At 43.4% G+C, this 21,832-nt stretch overlaps 1 protein-coding gene across 2 annotated transcripts in view; it reads right to left on the reverse strand.

The window, feature by feature from the left end:
- Positions 1–21,832, reverse strand: part of CHCHD6 (coiled-coil-helix-coiled-coil-helix domain containing 6) — a 235,375-nt gene that overhangs the window by 117,939 nt on the left and 95,604 nt on the right. For both annotated transcript variants that reach the window (XM_048491338.1, XM_048491337.1), the window contains one exon: positions 8,614–8,697. In XM_048491338.1, coding sequence (XP_048347295.1) covers positions 8,614–8,697 — 84 coding nt within the window. The remainder of the gene's footprint in view (positions 1–8,613; positions 8,698–21,832) is intronic.

Genomic DNA, 21,832 nt, shown 5'->3' on the forward strand with positions numbered 1-21,832 from the left:
TAGTTCTCAAGGTCCTAATAAAACTCATGACTGAGTGGCAACCAATCTAATGGACTTAAAAATGGGAACAACCAGAATTGATTGCCAGGAAGATTGGAGTTGGCACAAAGGTGCCATCTGAAGTGCTGTCTGTCTGCAAATGCACCAATACACCAATGACATTAATCAATTCTTTCCCTCAGTCCTGTTCCCATATGTAGCACTATCTGTCCACTGTCTACTCATGGGCTTCTCCAGTTGTTGCTCCAGTGTCATGATATAGTTGGTGGTACAGTGGTGGCATACTTGGTGGTGTAGCAGTTAGTAGAGCTGCCTTCCAAGCAGCTGAATCAGGTAGAGTAGTGTCGTGGTTAAGTGCGGTGGACTCTAACCTGGAGAATGAGGTTTCATTCCCCACTCCTCCACAAGAGTGGCAGACTCTTCTCCTGTTAAGTAGATTTGTTTTCCCATTCCTCCACATGAAGCCTGCTGAGTTACCCTGGGCTAACCACATTTCTCTCAGAACTTTCTCAGCCCCACCTACCTTACAAGGTGCCTGATGTGGGGGAGAGAAAGGGAAAGAAGTTATTAAGTTGCTTTGAGACTCCTTGAGAAAAGCAGGGTTTAAATCCAAACTCTTCTTCAACACTTCATCTTCTAGAAGCAGTTTGCAGAGCTCCAATTCTGAGGACATTTTCAGAAGACCTTTAAAACAGTCCTATTTTTAAAGGTCATTTCATGAGGGAACTTTGTCCTAGGTAGGCTTAAAGTCATTTCTCAGGAAATTAATGGAATTCAATTGGGCTAGCTAGATGGACTGCATGGTCCTTTCAAACTCGATGATTCTATGTTTTTCTGATCTTATTGTCATGATGGTAAGTCTGTATGGACTATCAGAAAAGCGGTATATAAATATTTTGTACAAGCCAAAGTTTTTCAAGGTACATCAGAGTTCGAGAATTTCCAAAGTGGACAGATCCTTACTCAGGTCTGGACATACGTTGTACCACTGAAGCATAAATGTCATTTCCAGGATCATCCCCAAAGTGCAAGCCTGCTTCTTGAATGGGCATACAACACCATGATATGAATAGGAATATTCCGTCCCCGCCACAACCCACAATGCAGTGGTCACTGAATTAAATTATACGTCAGCCACCTGTTAAATTGGGAAAGGCAGTGTATAAAAATAAATAAATCTAATACTTACTTACGTGAAAGCCACTAAAACCAGTTCCATGGCACTATACACAATGTGATTTGAAGTGAGAGATGTACAGGCATTAATTATTGGGCTAATTCAATTTTTCAAGTAACATTGGAATCAGCCCTTTTGAGTTATATGAAAAGGGGGAGATGGGGAAGAGAATGTGCAAGCTGAATTACTTAGATCCAGAATTCTTTAGCATGAAAGAATGACTGGAAAAATACTGATTTTTGCACAAGCCAGATAAAAACAGCAAAATCAGGAACAGGAACTCCAGAGCACAAACCTACTGATATTTAACACAAGCAAAAGAATGCGGGAGTTGCATTTCCTGCACAACTAAACTCTGAGGGAATAAAGTGCACCTGCAACAAATCTGCCCCAGTCAAATGTTTTCTTTATGGAGGTTTGCAAATGGAGAAAAGTGCAGTCAAATGACTTATAAGCACAGTGCCTAGCCACTCCTTGGTTGACATTATTTCCTATGTGAACAATAGTTTTATTACATCGATTCATAGTTGTCTTAGTTCAATTAAACCCATCGCTTACTCTGACATTTTTGCCATTTAAATGAAAACAAAACAAAAACAATAACCTGCTCCTGCCGGCTCTACTGCCGTTCACCTTCTTCAACTCGAGCTTACCCTTCTCATGCAGGCTGAACTAGCCCCCTGGCCAGCTTTCTACACAATTTCACAGAAAGTGGCTACCAGGGCAGTACTCCCTGCTGTCAGTTCTGCATTTAGCTCTGACGTGGACCTAACCCATATTACAAGAAGCCAATCCTTCATTTAGGATACAAGACTGTTCAGAAAATATGGGTTGAAGTGAGAAAGTGCCTGAAGTCAAATTGGTAGTATCCTCTGTGTATGTTTCTTCTCTCTTCGTCTTCTCGTATCCTCGCAGTAGTTATAAGCCGCAATATGATTGCCTGTTATGCTCTCAAACTACAGTTGTCATATGTATTTTGCTGCTTAGCCACTACACTGTCAGTTCTATACTGCTTGTAGGGTAGCCATGTGTCATCATGTCTATTTATATAAACTGGGGTTGCTTTATGCAGTTTACTTCAATAGCTGTCATTATAATGTTATCTGGGAATTACCATGACAGACTTACTCCCAATCTGGTAAAATGCAGTAAATTCTGGAGTCGTCTGCAGTTTTAAACAACTCAAAGCACTACATAAGATTGGCTCTATTGCTGGAGAAAAAATAAGATAAAACTGCTTCAGTTTGCCTTGCTTGAGAGTGCTGTGGAATCCTGACCTACAGTGGCCTGTTTCACACTTCTACCAGTCTGTGGGAGCCACTTCCCAGCAGTGGTATACCGCCCTAGGGACATAGGGTCACCCATGTCTCCCAGGCGCACACCTTTCGGTCACATGCCAAAAGACACGCACCCCAGCCGCACGTCGCTGAGCCCCACTCCCCACTTCCCTGCAGGCCATCTCCTGCCATCCCCAGGAGACAGCCTGCAGGGAGGCGGCGGCAAGGGAGTGCCCCCATGCTTGGCGTGGCTCAGGGGCACTGAGCCCTGACCCCGAGTGTGAGGCGGCCCCACCCCTGAGCCCTCTGCCTCCCTGCAGACCGGCTTTCAAAAGCTGGTCTGCCCAAAGGCTAAGGGCGTGGCTTGGCACCCCTGAGTGCAGGGGGGCACAACCCCGCCCCCAGGCCCCACCCCTGGGGGGGCACCTGGAGAAGGAGCTGTCCCCGGGTACCTGTTCCCCCCATAGGCCTCTGCTTCCCAGTGGTTGCAATCCACACTCCTATGAATACCTGCATAGGGAAACCATACGAGATGAATGAAAGCCAGTACTGCCATTCTAAATAATGTAGAGAGGAACTAAGCAATCAGGCTTAGATATGTAGTTTCTATTTACAGTTGTTACTTTCTGGAATGGTATGGGCACTAACCACGATCCCTGACATACAAGTGATACCTGTAAATAACACATGATAAAACCTGCATAAGTACCTTCTTCCCCACTCCCTCCCTCCACTCCATCAGTCTTATTTTAGTTATGCTGCCGGTTGTGGATTTGTGTGTGTGTTTTTTCTCTTATTATTTCAGCTGAAATTCTTTACAAGTCCCTTAACAAGGTGCCTTAGCCAGGAGAAAGAACACATCATAAGGTTCAAGCACTTCTTGGTTCAACACACCAGCTCCAAATTTGCCTCTGTGCTAACTTCGTAGACCAACAAGGAAAGCAAACACTTTGGCTGCTGTTTGCACAGAAGCTGCTTGTAATTTGATTGTAATTTGATGTAATGCACCGTACAGCAGTCATCACAGTACTTAAAGTCTGAGCATGCACACACACACAGAGGCAACAACAGGTAAGCAGCAAGAACATCTAGCTCATTTTATTTACCCTGATATAAATGTTCTTTGAGTTCATCAAATTACCAATCAATTTCACCTGTCTTTGAAGGCAGGTGCACTGAGGTATATTAACTGCTAAACTTTACAGGCTTTTAGTGAAACAGCCATTAATGGGGAAAGCAAGCAGAGAGCTCTGAAAGTCAAGCCAGTGGCAGAGCACAGTAATCTTTCCCAGCAGATATGGGAAGTGAGTGAGGAATAATTAAAAAAAAAAAAACAGCTTCCCAATACAGCTATTCCTTGTGAGACCAAGGTGCAATAGATAGTGATGCATAGAAATTGAAAGATATTGGAGGAAACAAAAGGGAGAAATCAATGCTGGGGGAACAGAGAGACCAATTTTTGCAGAGTTACAAAATAAGTTTATTTTTTCAAGAGTAAGATTATAGATTTATCAAAGGCTATGAATTCCAGTGGCGAGGAAGTGAGACCAGCCATTTTTCTCCCTCAGTCCAGTGTAAGCGCAGGATTTCCTTCAGCATTTGTTTGTTTTTGTTTGGTTTTTTTTGCTGCTGTTGACTTTTAATGGTAAACCATATCAGACAAAGAAGTAGGTGTAAGAGCCAAAACAAACTCAAATACATGTTATTTGAAGAATTCCAAGAGCACCTCTGTTGTTAAGATGTGTTGAATTTATTGCTGAAGTTATTAAGATTCTGTTCCTTATAAAATTGAGATAATTTGTCCTTACACTATGACATTTGCTGTAAGGCCATGACTCTTAACCTTTCATTCACAAATTTGAGAAAGACTGGAGAGGATCCTGGGAAATCCCAGGAACTGCACAAATGCATGAAGACATTATGGAGTGGCAAGAACGAAACTTACTTCCCGAAAGCATTGAACATGAGGCAAAAAACCCATGCAGGAATGGCCTGCATTTCCTCTGTTTAAATGATTTGCCAATCCTCAGAAGAGTTACATCCTCCTTAGTCACAGGCTTAGAAAACTGTGTCAGTATCTTTCCAACAACCATCTAACATGTGCCTTGCTTTGATATCATATCCGGGCATTATGTGCCACCCAGCTGCTTCAAACTTATGGTGGCCCCTATGAATTAATGACCATCCAAACATCCTATCCTTAACTTTGCCCAGCATAGTTGTCTTTTCCAGTGAGTCTTATCTTCTCATGATGTGACTAAAACATGATAGCCTCAATTTAATTATGTCAGTTTCAGGGAGAATTCAAGATTGATTTCATCTAGAACTCACTTGTTCATCTTTTTGGTAGTCCATAATATCCATAAAACTTTCCTCCAACACCCCATTTCAAATGAATCCATTTTCTTCCTATCAGCTTTCTTCATTGTCCAACTTTCATATCCATAAATAGTAATGAGGAATACCTTAGTATGAATGATCTTCATCTTGGTCTCTAGTGACGCTTCCTTGTACCTGGCCAGGCATTTGTCCAGCCAGGCTGAAGTATGTTCCACTGTCCCAGCCTCCAGTGGGCTCAGGAAGTGGGGGTGGGGGAGGGTTTTTATTGCCATCTGTGTCTTTGTTTTTAAATATTGCATAGTAGGTTTTAATTACTGTTATTTTAATGCTGCACGTCACCCTGAGTCCTTCAGGGAAGGGCGACAAATTATAGATAGATTAGATTAGATAGATTGGATAGATGGATAGACAGATAGATAGATACTTAAGGATGTTTTCTAGTTGCCTCATGGCAGCCCTTCCCAGTCTTAAACTCCTTCTGATTTCTTGGTTGCAGTCTCTCTTTTAGTTGATGATTGAGCCAAGAAATGTATTATGCCATGGTGTCTTCCAATTAACTGTTTAATTTGCATCAGCAGCAGTACTCTGGAATCTGTATCTTCCTACTAACAGTTGCACATTCATTGGTGTGATAAGAACCTATAGAAACAGACACCTCCTGCTTAAGGGGACCAAATTAACATGCTCCCTTAAACACAGTTGAGCTTCTTTTCTCCCTTACTCAATGTGTATATCTGTTTATGTGGAGGGGTCCCTTTCCAGTTTGCCAGATAGGAGGGAGTAACAGAGGAGATGCAAATCCCACAGAGTTTATAGGGCTTATTTCATTTTTCTCTATTTGCTCTCTCAGATGCTCTCTCTCCAAATGTTGTGTGTTGGGAGGGGGCGCAGAGGGAGACCATGATGGCACCTGTACACATACAATATTAAAATTATTACTCATAGTAAATCACCACTAATAATCAGAAACTGTGAACACTAGTCTTCGTCTTTCATCCTCAGAAAGCACAGATGGGGTAGAGAGGAGGCTGTTCTCTTCAACAATAATTTAGACCTCTGATTTCCAAGCTGAATCACCATCTTGCCTTTCACCCGCACCTAACCTCCCACAACGCTCTGAAGAGCCTAGCTTTGTAATCCCAAAACATCCATCCGTGACAATCGAACCAAACAACAGCTGTTCAGAAGTTTCCCCCTCAACTTATCTCCTAGTGAACCTCATTTTTTTCCTAAATGGATTAAAAAGTTCTAAAGCAGTAGCTACAGAGACAAAAAAAAGGGGGGGGGAGTCAAGGTCTGTGTATTCAACAAATGAAAGCAGAATTATATAAAAGCAACAGCTAATATAAAAGATTGTTCAGTGCTGCACTTTCTCTTTCCGACCGTTATAGGAATAAAATTATCCATGGAGAAGATCGAAAATCTTTTTCAAAACTAATACAATTAAGCTTTATTACACTGTTTCAAGTACATTTCTCTCCTCTCCCAGCCCCCTCCATTTTCAGCTGTAATCTAGGTTCATCCTGTAACAGTCGGAGGCATTCTTCTATTTTATTACCAGCAAAACGCTGGTGTTTAAGGGTCAGAAAACTATCTATTGCTACAATGTGAGGAAACAAAACCTGTCCTGAATATTGGCTTGCCCTAGTACACAGCACTGGGAAAAAGGAAGGGAAAAAAATATCAACATGTAACAGGTGTTACCACCATGTTCAGGCTCCTACAAACAAACCATATGTCAGTTAATGCGAAACCCTTTTTTACAGTCCAATCTCATTCATATTTATTAGAAGTAAGCCTAAATGAGTTCAGTGGGATTTGCTTGAATTTGTTAAAGGACTGCATATTTATAACGGCACAGGAAGCCAAAGAATACAACTGGAAAAGGGTGAAAATATATCAGAAACAAACAAAGATTCTGTGTCACATAGGGCAGCAAGGAACATGGTTTCTCTGTGACCCATAAAAGAGAGACTGATACATATACAGATATTCCCAGTCATTTCTATGTACAAAACCCAAGACAAACATTTAAATAGGTATAAGCATGAGGGCAAGAAATTGCAGTAAATAAATATAGATAGATAATCCCCTTTGCCTGTGAAGATGCAGACAACTGAGATGATCAGCTGGTAGATTGCTTGAGATTGGATTGCACATTACCTATTAAACATAAATGGAGTTAAACTCAACTAACACTGGGCAGTAGTTTTAATTGTTCATTTTAAAATTAATTACACAGAATAAAAGTAGTTAAGTGTTTCTAGCGAACCAGCTCATAAGCATGCTTTGTCATTAGCAGCAATAAAAAATGAACAATAACCCACAGTGCATTGGTTTGGAGGTAGAGGAGCAGGAACTATCAGATCTGCCCTCTTTGCTCAGATCATAGTTTTGTGCTTCTACTTTCCTGAGTGGTGTAGTGATTAAGAGTGGTGGTCTCTAATCTGGAGAGCTGGGTTTGATTCCCCACTCTTCCACATGAAGCCTGCTGAGTGACTGCTTGGGCCAGTCACTGTTTTCTCTGAACTCTTTCAGCCCCACCTACCTCACAAGGTGTCTGTTGTGGGGAGAGGAAGGGAAGGAGTTTGTAAGCCGCTTTGAGATTCCTTAAAGATAGAGAAAAAGCAGGCTACAAAAATCAACTTTTCTTCTATGCTATGGTGACCAAAACCAATTCACAAGTTCTTCTGTCCCTTGGGGAATCATCTCACTTTATGAATGGTCAGCCCGTGACACAGATGCTATCGATAAGTTTATGACACACTTCCTCCCTCCCTTATGCTGTGCTGCTGTCTGCTCCTTGACTCAGTAGACTAGAGGCAAACCCAATACAAAGCAAGAGAGTAGGGCATAATTAATTCTCAGTATACATTTTTTGTCTTTTTAAAAATTCAGTTTTCAGTATACATTAGATAGAGCTATTTCAGATTTCTGATCTGGCTTGTAGCACACTTGTCAAAAGACTGGCAGCCAGTGGTTTGAGCATTTTTTCCTATCACACAGATATAGTGCTATTGAGAGTCAAATAAATGAACCCTGTAAAGAGGTCTAATTGCTTTGTGGTTGCAGAATATTATTCTTTACACATTTATTTTTAAAAAGGATGGAAGTAACTGCTAACAGTTAGAATAAAAAAGAACACAAGGGCTTCTAAGGAATAGCATGGTCATTCTAATATCTTCCCCCTATCAATTTTTAAAAACTCATCACTATAAACAATTAAACAGAGAAATAACCGCTCCGTGCAGGGAAGATATTCAGATCCCTAAATGGATTTCTAAAGGTCATTTCAGGCTGAAAAGATGCTTGATGGTATCTCTTTAAATCATGTTCATTTCAAAGGCTTATCTAGTATAGGAGCAGACAATTGTTTGGACCAATACACTTTGATCCCCGAAGATAAATTAATAACAACTTTAACTCATATGATCTGAGGTTACTTTTACAGGGATTAATCCACAGATATTTTTTTTTTAAACAAAGAGAATTTTTAAAAGGTAAGTTGGCTTTCAAATAAACCCCATAGGGAGGGGGAAGGGCAAATAAGCCTGTGAATTGTACACTAGTATATATTTTTTTCAAATCATCCAGTTAAAAACCAATTATCTTTTAAATATGAGCTGCTTAAAAGGTTCAGATTGTGAAGCAGTTCAACAGTGTCTGATGGGAGTAGGGCTCTGGGGACACGTAATAAGGGCTGACAGTTCCAGACTTCAGCACAATGGTTCTCATTTCTCTTCTCGTCTGATCCTCGCAGACCGGCATCTGATCCAGTTAGTATTCAGACACTGCAAATAAGAGACAATGCAGCCTCACCTTCTGCTCGATGCGGGCCAACTGTTCCTTGTAGAAGGCGTCCCTCTGTTTCAGCTCCTCTTCCTTGTGCTGCAGTTCCTGGGACTGTGAGGAAATATAAAATTGGGTGTTAACCCATAGAAAGGCACAAATGGAGAAGAAAGAGGGACAGGTAAAAGGTGGAAAGTGATCTAGGCAAACCACACTTCACCAGGCAGGTGGCAAGGAAACAGTAAGAGCTCTTTTCCATTTGAACTACCTACTAAGGCGATATACTGTTTAATTCTTGATTGTGCCTGGCACAGTGAAATGTTTTCTGCTTTTCAAAAGTCTGGCAAGGTCAGCAGACTGAAATGCTCTGACTTTGGCTGCTGCTCACACCTTCTCTCTCTCTATTGCACTTTATCAAGCAGGATGGATGGATATATGCTTTTCAGCAGAATGAGGAAACCGTACTAAAACAGAACAAAGGGAGACAATTTCCTGTCCTGAACAAATACAATCTGAAAAAAAAAACAAGAGGGGGAGAGAGAACAAAAAGACTACAACATATTATCCAAATGGCCCTCTGTGACAACAATCCTCCTTAGCAGAGGCAGAGTTTCCACGGGGCAGCCAGGGGCCAAATGCCCCGGGCAGCCGCCATTCATTCATGGGCCTTGCCGCCACTGTTCACGGACTCTAAAAACCCCGTTGTCCCCTCTCCCCACTTCCGGCTAGCCCTCTCAGGCTCACCCGACCCCCACCCCCACAAAGAAGTTTGAAACTGTGGAGCAGCTCTTCTCCCCTGCCTCCCCCCACCCTCACAAAGAACTCCGGGCCCACAGAGCAGCTCTGCGGACCCTTCGCAGCCTCCCCCTGCCCCTGCAAGGAAGCCCGGGCCCACAGAGTAGATCCATAGGCCCTCCCCTGCCCCCACAAAGAAGCCCAGGCCCATGGAGCAGCTCTGCAGGTCCTCCACTGCCTTGCCTGCCCCGCAAAGAAGCCCAGCCCCACAGAGCAGCTCTAACCCTCCCCCACCCCAACACAACCCTCACCTTGTCACCCTGTCCAACCCCAACACTAACCTGCTAACCCTACCCACCCTCATGCTCTCCTACAACCATCCCCCACCCCGGCCACACCTCCTACCCCTCACCACTCTAAGCCTTACCTTTCAACCCTTCCCCATGCCCTTGCCACCCTGCCCCACCAGAACCCTCACCTTGCTGACTTCCCCCACCTGAAGCCTCCCATTCCACCCTCTCCCAATCTGCCACCCCAAGCCTGTCCTTTCAACCCTCCCACCACCCCAAGCCACTCATGTTCCATCCTCCTCCACTCCAGCCCTTATATTGCTACCCTTCCCCCACCCCACTCTTCTCCAGCTTCCACCTATCTTCACCTTCCTTCCTACCTCAAGCCACACTCTTCAACCTGTCCCCCCACAGAGCCAAGATGCACACCCAGGTATGTGTAACACCTTGAACTGAGGAAAACTCAGATTTTGCCCTGGGCTCCATTTTTCCTGACTATACCTCTGCTCCTTAGTATCCTCTAGATGACCTTCTAGCCTGAGATCAGCTAAACTCCCCAGAGCTTCAATTGTCTTGGAATGGACAAAAGAGAAGTTGCATGGTGCTCCCAGCTTCTTTCCCCTTGGCCTCAGTTAACTGTCTCATTTAAAGGGAAGTTGTTTCACCCCATTTTTTATCACTCAATAGGATTTCCCTTGACCTCCACCCACCTTGTGCTCTTTCCCCAATTCACCTGGCTTCCTCTCCAGATTCCTTCCCTTTGCCCTTGTTAAATTCTCCATGCCTCCCTCTGACCGTTCCGTCTGGTTTCCTTCCTCACCAGTCTGTTCTGCAGTAGGAGCAGCTGTCCCCACCTCCAGGTACCTACTTGGATCTCTTAAGTCAGCATTTGCATTGGGAGGCGGGGAAAATGGGACCCACCCCCTATGTAGACATTTCCATATCCTGCAGCCGTGGAAAGGTCTACATTGGAACCACAAAACGCAGCATTCAGACTCGTTTTAAGGAGCACAAAAGACACTGTCGGCTTAACCATCCTGAAAATCTGCAGTTGCAGAACATGTCTTAAACAAAACTTAACATAACATTTTATTTGAAAACACTGAAATTCTGGACAATTCAGAAGATTACTTTGTCAGACTGCACAAGGAGGTCATTGAAATTCACAAACACCAAGACAACTTCAACAAGAAAGAAGAGACTCTACAAAGCTACCAGTACTTAAAAACACCAGAAGCAAAGGCCAAAGGCATGCTAAGTTCATGGACAATGGACTCCACCCAAACACAGGATTTGCATTCACCAATACTGCTGCTGCTGCAGGGAATGCAAATGTGAATCACTCCCTGGACTGAAAAACCCCACCTGCAATACTATACTATCAATCATATCTTTGCATAGCAAGTTCCAACCAAACACTTACTGATTGGTTCCCCACCCGGGGCATGACAATTTATACCCCACTAAAACATTCCCATCTCACTGGACACAGTGTGTAACAGACGTCCCTCTGTAATACACCTCTGAAAATGCCAGACACAGATACAGGCGAAATGTTAGGAACAAGATCCATCAGACTACGGCCACACAGCCCAGAAAACCCACCACAACCACCAGTAAGGTTAGTTAGGCTGAGAGTGTGAGACTAGCCCAGGGGTAGGGAACCTGCGGCTCTCCAGATGTTCAGGAACTACAATTCCCATCAGCCCCTACTAGCATGGCCAATTGGCCATGCTGACAGAGGCTGATGGGAATTGTAGTTCCTGAACATCTGGAGAGCCGCAGGTTCCCTACCCCTGGACTAGCCCAACATCACCCAGCAAGCTTCCATGACAGAGGGAGATTCAAACCTGAGTGTTTCAAGATCCTGATCTAACCACTGCATCACACTGTCTTGTCCATGACTCAAATCTTGGTTTTAAGTATCCATAGATAGGGTCACATTGAAAAGTAAATATACTGATTACTGTATAAATATATTGATTTATTCTGTAATGAACAAATCTTTATGCTTTTATTTTTCCATACCTGTATCCTGCTCTTCCTCAGAAAGCTCAGAATTATATACCTGGGGTTCTTAGGTATCTCCCATCTAGGTACTAATCATGTCCATACTCACTTAGCTTCAACAATGAGAAGTCATTATGGGTTCTGAAGCCATTATCAGCAGCCAATAATGTACTGGGGCCCTTCCAAATAGGAAACTGTGTAGCAGACCAACGTTCTGGGCTCTTCTTTTCCTTATCTACGCTCTCCTTTAGCTTGATCATAAACAGACAAATCAGGAGCCAGCTGCAAGTCAAACTTTATAGGTACTAGGGTCATTGATTTGGGGCCCAGAGAGAACTCGGAAGCTGCTGCAAGAATCAAAATTCAGTTGACAGTGCTGTGGCAGCACACAGGAACACCACTTTGTGCCACAACCGATCTCCATTTGGAGATGGGAGCAGCAAGGGCTGGTTTGAACCTGACTACGGCCAGGATTGGGCACAGCTCTAAGCTGAAACCTGTAGCTTAGAGCTAGATCCAAGCCTGGCCTCAGCTGAGCTCAGATTGAAGCCGGCTGCTCTTGAACCCTCTAGCTTTATACTGTTGGCTCTGTCCCAGAGTTCCACCTGAATGAAGGTGGAGCTTGGAGGTGGCGCCAAAGTGCAAAGCTAGAGGCTCCAGAGCAGCCAGCTTCAGTCTATGGCTTAGAGCTGGATCCAAACCGAGCCCCAGCCATGCTCGAACCCTGCTGCTTCCCCTTACATGTGGAGGTCAGGAATGTGGCCAGCCCCTTACTCAACCACCACATGGGGAGAGGGTGGGGCAAGTGGCCTCTCCGCTGTTTGCAATCTCCATGTGAACATTGCTAATGGGGTGAGCCTCATTCGCTTTACCCCCCCCCCGACATAGAGGCCAGGTCCATGTGGAGGGGTGGCGGGACACAGGTGTGGGGGGCATCATGCCCAGGCTTGCCCCAGGTGCCATTTTAAGTAGATACATCCCTGCACTGAGCAACATACTGCTGCAGCTGCTAGCTAACCATTCCTCAGTAGATTAACAATTCAGAATGGTCAGTTGACAGTTTTTTGGAGGGGGGATTTAATTGTTAGGGGGCAATCCCTTGTTTGCTCTTGTAAGTATCCATGACAGCCTGGAGAATTACCCTTGCCTAGATGAGGAGAGGAGGCAATTTATTCATTATTTACTTACAAAATGTTTATCCCACTTCTCTGCCCTTTCAAGGGCCAAGGAGCTGAACAGCAGTCCCCCAGAATCACAACCTGAAACCTACCCTTTAGGTAGGACTGGAACCACTGCAGAACAGTGCCTTCCAATCCTAGTCCAGATAGGAGGTCCAGAAGGATGCCAGGACTGATGATGTCAAAAGCTGCTTAGAGGTCCAGGAGAATTAACAGGGTAGATTTTCCACACACACTGTCCTGGAGCAAGTCATCCACAAGGGAAGCAAAGGCTTGAAACCAGACTAGAAGGCTTAGAGTTGCCTACCTACCAACTGTTTGACTACTTTGCTCAAAAATGGAACATCTGAGTCAAAGGTAGACGTCTTTATAAATGGATGCCCCACAACTTATTTCAAGGTTGGGACGATCATTCCTTCTCTGAAGGAAGCATTGTGGCACCCCAACATCCTTCTCACAGTGTGGATGCAGGTTTCCCCACCTTCATTAAGGCCAAGCTGTATTCCAAGTAGTGTGTGAGGGTTTTTAGTTTATCTGCTCAGCCCAAAGAATTCCAAAAAGGTGAAGACTGCCTTTTTATTTGAAACACATCCCACTTTTCAAGGCACTAGAGAACTAAAGCAAGTTCAGCATACAAAAGCAAAGATTTACTGAACACAAAGATAGATTAAATAAGTCCAGAAGGGGAGGGGCGACATATTAAATCCAATAAATCAAATCAAATGTACAATCTTCGGTTTCTGTCACAGGCACAGGATTTTATCAAACCTCTAGGTTTCTTAGATGTTATATTACTTATGAAGTTGCTGATTTGTCTTGAGCTACTCTTAAATGTTACTGACTTTTGGATTCAAAAAGACTCTGGGTTCTAACTGGTGCTCTTTCTCTCAGTACATATAGTCTTTCCACATTTAGACACCCACTCTATAGTAATCTCCCTTGTGAGATTACTAATACACCAGAGAGGGAATCCTCCTCCAAGTATAATTCCCTTTCTAATTGGCTTAAGAATTATTTGATCGTCCAGAAGATATATCCAGTGGTGGGATTCAGCCGGTTCGCCATGGTTTGGGTGAACCGGTTGCTAAAAGCGGGCGGCTGCTCTGAGGCGCTGAAAGCCCTGTCCTTCCCTCTCCCAGGGGAGGGGAAGTGAGGGGGCTTTCAGAACCCTGAAACAGCCGGGTGCAAGCTGGCATCCCCCAAAGGCCACACCACTGGCCCAGAGGTGTGTGGCTTGATTGGCGGCTGGCAGGCCCCCACCGGAGTCTGCCCATGCCTCTCGGACACTGCCCTAGCCCAGGAAGGCCACCCCAGCAGGCAATGCCATTAAACCAGGTGCATGGCCCGATTTATGGCTGGCCAGCCCCCCGCAAGAGCATCCGGAGGCAACAGTCCTGCTGGAGGCCCCCACACGGGGCTGGCCAGCTGCAGATCAGGCTGCATGCATGGGCCAGTGGCGCAGCTTGCCCTAGCCTGGGAAGGCCACCTTGACAGGTCCCGCCACAGTGGCCTTTCTGGGCTAGGGCAGCAGCTGGGAGGCGTGGGCATCCTTCAGCTGGGCTGCGGCTGGCCAATCCAGCAGCCGGCGCCCACCCAGGCCTCCTGGCCAATGCCAGAGAAAGGGGTTCCCCAGGCCACACGGCTGGCCAGTGAAAGAAACCCGGCCCCTTTAGTGGCCAGGCAACTGACCCAGCAGCACATGGGCCAAGCCGTAGCCGCCACCTTCCCTTGCCTCCCTCTGGCCCATTGAAAAAGGGAGCGCAGCAGTCAAGTAAGTGGGCAGCGGGGGGGCACACAGCAGGGGGTGCTTGGGGGTGGCAAACCAGTAGTTAAACCATTAAAATCCCACCACTGACCTTCACCCTTTATTTATGGTCACTGTGGATTCGGATTCATTCATATTCAAGCAGGACATATTCGGCCGATTTTGGCCCAAATATGCCTGAATGTGCCCAGATTTGGGGCAAATCCGGGATTTGGTGCACTCGAATCTCCAAGCCTAGTCTGCACCCTGGCACCATCTGATCCTGTCACTGCTATTATAGAGAGCAAGTCAGAACAGATGCAAAAGATTTCATTTTCAAAGTGCTTAGCAAAATGGTCACAGCCTGCCATGAAGCAGTCCACCCCCTCTTGATAACCAGATCCCAACAGGCCTCTAACCACTCAGAATAGCTCCACTAGCCTACACTGTGCAGACACATTGGGAGCAGAAAAAAAAAGTTGTTACTTTGCTGCCATCACTGCCATGGAATAAGCTTTAAGATGAGCTTTTGTCCATGTTCTATCAGATTTAGTCCAACTTTCACTGCTGTTGCTCTAGCCATCTCCCTTGTCTTTCCATTGTCCACACTCAACAAACCAAGTAATTACCAGGGCTCTAATCTTTGAGAGGGGAGGCACAGGAGTGATTGTATCATCTGCCTGGTCATTTCCTCATTCCAGAGGCCAACTAGGGTATTGACCGGAGTACCAACCATATCAACAGGAAAATCCTCTACAGCCATCCAAAAGATATTGGGATCTGCGGTTGGAAAGTCTATAGAATCTTGGTATCCTATAAATCTAAACCCAAGAAATTAATGAACAGTGCACAACAAAAGAACTGTCATCATTCCCTTCACCCAATTGTGTGTATGTGTGAAGAAATGTGTGAAGAAATGAGCAGGTAGGTTTGAGTTTGGAATAGGGAGGAAAGTAGTCAGCGCTGGGAGTTGACAAAGTCTCTGGGTCTCTCTCCCTCTGGGGATCTGATGTGGGGTTAGCAGACCTGCTGGGCTGCCTCTTTGCCTCCAATCCTTTTTGTATATTTGTGAAGCTGTGACTCACAAAAGGTTGCTGGAATAAAGATTATTAATTGTTAAGGTGCCACTGGACACATTCTAAGACTCCAGTTTTCTTCATCCAAATGGAACCAACCCAAGCAGCCTTGCTGGTAGAGCCTCTCTCCCTCCAGTTTTAGGGGAGGAAAGAAAGAGTGCCACATAGTATTCCCATGGTTTGAGAGGGAACTGCTATAAGAACCAAACATTACAAACCTTAAAACATAATCGTCACAGCTTTCCCCCAAGGTTTCAGGAAGCAGCAACAGGCTGTTAACATACACAAAGTTCTCATTCCAGAGTGGAGAAAGATTCAAACTGAAAATTAACCTGAACCCATAACTCTTGATCAGTCCTCCCCCAGGCCAGTAGTACAGCTAACACTTTCAATTAAGAGGCAGCAGGCAAGGGAAATGTTTGTTCACAGTTCAAAACTTGTTTTCGATAACTTGTTCATTCAAAAACAATCCTCCAGGGAGGGTGAAGGCAGAAAGGAAACTCAGATGCAAAACATTCCATGCCAAGACAGTGCCGCTCAAAAGCATGCTTTTAGTTTTGAAATATACCTCCAGCTGCTATCACTGGGTACTTTAATATACATTGTTGTTGTTATGCTTCAAAATTGTATGGTACATCCAGAAAAGTTGTCATTTCAAACATTACAAAATTGGGTTAGGCAACCGGGGACATTTTGTATGAATTCAGGATATTTATTAAGAACTCCTCTCTCTCTCTCTCTTTCTCTCCCTGCTATTTATTTTCCACCTGAAGCCAGAGCCTTGTGATATCCCAGAAGAAGCTGGCTCTTGTAAAAATTGCAATTTCTTAGACTATGAAGACCGCAGGAAGCAAAGTTGCAGACACAGTTTTCATATTAAAATGCCTTTAATAATAGGGGGGAAAAGAATAAACAAGGGAGAAAACATAGGATATTATATCCTAAGTAGTTGTAGCTCTACAGCACATCTCTGTTTGCACAGACGAACTATGATATGGAAATTGTGCATTCTGGAGCCCAAGGCTACAGGGAACAAGAAATGGCATTTGGTTGAGGCTGTACTCTGCTAGGATTTCAATTCTACATTCTTAATCTGGCAGTGGTAATGGACTCATCAGCTTTGGTCCATATTCTCCTAAGGAAAATAACATTATTTTTCTTGCAGAGTTCCATGGCATGAGATCACACCCTGATAATCTTGGGTTATATATGCTCTGACCCCAGTGGATGCCACAGGGACAATCCACCACAGCGACTTGGAAGCAGAGTAGGACATCAACAGAAAGCCAAATAATTAAGGGGGGGGGGAGCCACAGTTCATTGGCTCGCCTGGTATCTGTTTTTTTTTTAAAATTGGTCAATCTGGTATTTAAGCTTTCTACCCAATAAATAAGTATAGAAAATACCAGACAGGACTCCAACTCAAAACCACAGCCACCCACCCACCCCACAACCATGAGAGGGTGAGGCTGCTATTCAGGCTGAGATTGACTTGGCCACTCCTGCTTTCTCTCATCCTGCTGTGCCTGCAGTGCTGCTGGCCCAGTATACCGCTGGTTGCCCCTTCCACTGCCTGGGCTGCACCCTCAAGCCTTCAAGTGCATCAACAAGGGGTGGAGGCTGCTGGTCAGATTGCAGGAGGTACCTGGCTTGGCTGCTCCTGACTTCCCTCCTACCACACTTGCGTAGCTAGCCAACCATCAGTCCCTCACGTGCCAGGCTGGCTGCAGTTGCTCCTACAAACCAGGAAGGCAGCACGTGTCTCTCTTCCTTGTCTTGCCTGGGTTGCCTCCCATGCAGCTGCCGTTTCATTTGTTCACATTAGTGTTCTCCCCCTCCTAGAGAAGCACGCAAGGTAGATACCAACTCTCCTCAACAAAGTTCCTCCTGAACTCCTTTGGAATAACTTCAGATCAATTACACTACTAAATGTGAGTAACAAAATACTAACCTAGAGGGAAAGGGGCATGGGAGTTGCTTAATTTGGGGGTTTCAATTATGGTGCAATTATTGAAAATTATTGCCATTTCAAAAACATTGTGCCTATGCTTGGGGCTGACATATGGTTCAGCTAAGTGGGATGGGCAGAATCTGGTGGGTTAGGACCAAACCTTGTAGAACTTGGATGGCTAAAAGCATGCTAGATCAGTGTCTGAGTGCAGTATAGTCTCAAGAATGAAATCCACAACTATTGTCTCTGTCAGTCTTGCTCTAGAGAGTTAAGGATTCAATAAAGATGATGGGGATCGTTTTAGTGAAATGTCTGAGGGAAATTTAATTTCTGTGTCAGAAACTAGATTCTTCAAGGGGGAATCATGAAGATAAACAACCCATCCTATGATCTCTGCATGTACAATAAATGCCTAACCAGCCAACATGGGGGGGAAGGGGGGGGGGCGCAAGACATATTTATAGATGTATATAAGCTGCAACATTATTCATACAATGCACCCATGGTTGTAAACTTCAGGGCTGATTGTCAACTGTGTCTTCAAGGAGGTACTACACTTTTCAGAGAGTGGCTGTGTTGGTCTACAATAGAACAGTTACATATAAGTCCAGTAGCACCTTAGGGTTCATCAAAGTTTTCAGAGTGTAGGCTTTCGGGACTCAATGCTCTCTTCATTGACTCTTGAAAGATTACACCCCGAAAATTTTGGTCTCTAATCAGCTGTTTGGACATGCTGTATATGATTGAATTTGTGGCGTTTAGATTAGGAGAGTAACAAAATTGCCATCTCCCTTTCTTCTGTCCTTTTCCCAAACCCTTTTGTTACAGAATGTATCACGTAGGTAGCATTGCATCATCATTTTGTTTCATATAATAGCTGAACAAAGTCGAGTGTTATTGTCATTTATCTAACTAGTTTATCTATCTTATTGCCATTTATAGAACTAGTTTATCACTAGCTGATGTTACACTCATCTGGAAACAATGGTAATTAGATACCGGATATGTTTTGATTGGCTATTTTTAAAAAAATATTGTGGGGAGGGGATTTGGTATCTTAAATTTAAACTATAATGCAACTTACGCAAATATTTTTGTAGTCTAGATTCATTGTGAGCCAATTTCAATGGTGAAAGACCCACAGTTTGTATTAATAGACAACATCAGGCCACACAGAATATAAGGTTTACAGAATGTTATATTTAATGATCTGTCCAAAAATTTCCAGTTCTATTCAACACTGGTTATATTAATTAGGTTTTCTCTTTTTTCTCCTTCTTGGGTTTTTTTATTTTTGAGATAAAAATATCTGTAAGGTATATTTTTATCAGAAAATGAAAAACCACAAGAAGACAGAGAAAAAAGATCTGTAAGTTATATTTTTGGATGTTATCCTTAATAATCTTGTTTATATGTATGACCACTGAGGAAGGCCAAATAGGCTGACATGCATATGGTCACTTCGGACACTTATACGGTTGTATCATGAACTGTGTTAAAGATTCGTGTAACAGTTCACACTGATTTTTAAAGATGTAACCTGTATTTCAGGCTTCATGTTTTTAACAAACATTTTTGTGTAGACTATATAATAAATATAATTTTTTTATATATAGATTGTGCAGTTTTCAAACTTTGAGGCTCCCTCTAAGATACTACTGGACTCAGGTTTAGCTGGTTTACATTTTAGACACTCAGGGAACAATCCTAAACCAGTCTACTCAGAAGTAAATTTCATGTTTTTTAACAGGACTTACTTCAACAAAAATTAGATCTGGATCCACTGCTGTTGTTGGATTTTTTTGCAGGGCCTGTAAGATGGAGATGTTTCGCCAGGTGTATGGTTGAGGGCAGCAATGGTCTTGCCCCAATTGATCTTCCTTGTTGGACTCTATTTAGGGTTATATGTCCCCTGCTGTTGGTATTGGTTCTGAGGCAATTTTCTCCCACAGGAGGATGATTCCCCCTTTGGATGTGTTACAACAATATAAGAGGGAAATGTATTATTAGTGTGCTGTCTTTAGTTAGCCTAGGTTTTTTTCAGAGTTCAATATTAATAAATGCATGTTTAGGCTGCTTTATATAATTGTATACAACTGTGCTGTTGTAAGCCACCCTTAGCCTGACTTCACTGGGAAAGTGGAATAGAAATCAAATCAATAATAAATAATGGACATCTCTTGACAAGTGGAAATATTTTTTCAGCAAAGCATCTTCAGTTCCAAATTTGTTTACAATGGTTCAATATTCTGTTTCAATTCCTGAGACAATGCGTTAGTGCAGAAAGTATTTTTAGTGTCATGAGTAATCTATGGACCAAAGAACACTACAGATGAAGTGCTAAGAAAGAAGTGAACTTTGTGTTTTTAAATGTATCTTTCACTTGTTTAGAAGCAAAAGATACATTTTCTGAAAATAAAACACTGGTGAAAGATGCACAATCTAATGTACCGTATATACTCGTGTATAAGCTGACCCGTATATAAGCCGAGGAACTTAATTTTACTGCCCAAACCTGGGAAAACTTATTGACTCGCGTATAAGTCGAGGGTGGGAAGCCGGGAGGCAGAGGGAGCTCCTTATTTGGGCAGTGACATCAGGGGGAGTCACTGCCCAAATAAGGAGCTCCCTCTGCCTGCCGGCTGGGTTTGACGAAGCCCAGCCAGCCAGGGTGACTCAGGGTTCCCCCTTCACCCTCCAAGGAGGGCAGCAACAAGCAGCTTGTGCAGCCGCAGGGAGGTCGTCCCAGCCACACCCCCAGCCTCAGCAGAGGCCTGAAGAGCCAGCTGGTAAGTGGTGACTCATGTATAAGCTGAGGGAGCATTTTTCAGCCTTAAAACAGGGCTGAAAAATTGGGCTTATACGCAAGTATATATGGTAAATACAAAGTGCAATGCAGACTGTCCTCAATAAGTTTCCATATCAGGTATATTTTGTTTTTTAACAACAAATTTTTATCACATGTGTCCAGTATTTTCATTGAGAACATATGGCAACTCTAACAATTCCTTGAAATCCCCTGAATTCCTTGAAAACCTTCTAGCCTCAACTATAATCTTTCCTGCCAGAACTTAAAGAGAATTTAAAAGATTTAAAATCTGCATTAAGAAAATACAGGATGCTATCTGAGAAGTATCTTTCACTAAAATGGGAGCATTTTTTGTTATCATTATTCTTTATACCACTTTAAAAAAAATAATCCAAAGCAATTACAATTTGAGAACATACGAATGAAAACATGTCAACATTATACTAAAAAGTCCTTTTAAAAAATCTGCAGTTTCCCTCTTCCCCATTCCACATCCATAGCATCTCAGCCTAACCAAAGAGAAAAGTTAGTTCAAGCAAATTCAGGGAAGTCAGGTTGTCTGTTTCCATTACCTTCTCTAAATTATGTCTTCATATGTTGAAGATGCTAATGATATGCAAGACAAATTCTCTAAAAGACCACACTTCAACTGAAAATTTCCAGGCGACATGTGCAATTGCTGAAGTGTTCCTCAACCAGAAATAAGAAAAGCCAGAAACTTTTACAGGAAGAATATATTAGTTACATATTATATATCACAGTGGCTATGCAAGGCAGGAAGGCTGATAAGTTTCTCTTTGGCAGATTATACCTGATGATGGTCTTGGATTCAGCCTTATTATGGAAAAAGTACACTGGTACTATCGCTAGGATTAGGTTACTCCAATGACATCTTGCATGTAAATTGTCTCCTTCCTGGGCACTCCTAACTTAGCCACATTGACCTACTGCTAATGAAACCTCAAGATTAGAGTATGAGAACACACTGGATATAGGGCTGCCTTAAAGACAACTTGCAGGATTCTGTTAGTACAGAATGTGGCCGCTCATTTGACAACTGCTGCAAACCACATCGAACATATAATTCCTTACCTAAAGTGGCTACACAGGCTATTTGCATTGGGCCTCAATGATTGCCGCTGCTTCTTACATTTAAAGCCTTTCATAACGCTATATCTGACCAGAACTAAATCAACTGTAGGCAGCAAATTCACTAATAACAGAAATTTTGTACTTAATTGCAAAGCCAATGGAAGAAAATAATCTAGAAGACTTCATGCAACAAGCAGCAAAAGAAAGGATGAGTTACTCCTATCTCTTTAACATCTAAAGGAGGAGCTCACACACATCTTTTATAATAAGATAACAAGTCTCATTTCTGAAATTGCACCGAAAGCACAAATCATGCAGATTTTCTCAGCCCACAACACTGTTCAAATTTAACATTGGGAAAATC

The sequence above is a fragment of the Sphaerodactylus townsendi genome, linkage group LG03 (assembly GCF_021028975.2).
Source record: "Sphaerodactylus townsendi isolate TG3544 linkage group LG03, MPM_Stown_v2.3, whole genome shotgun sequence".
NCBI lineage: Eukaryota > Metazoa > Chordata > Lepidosauria > Squamata > Sphaerodactylidae > Sphaerodactylus > Sphaerodactylus townsendi.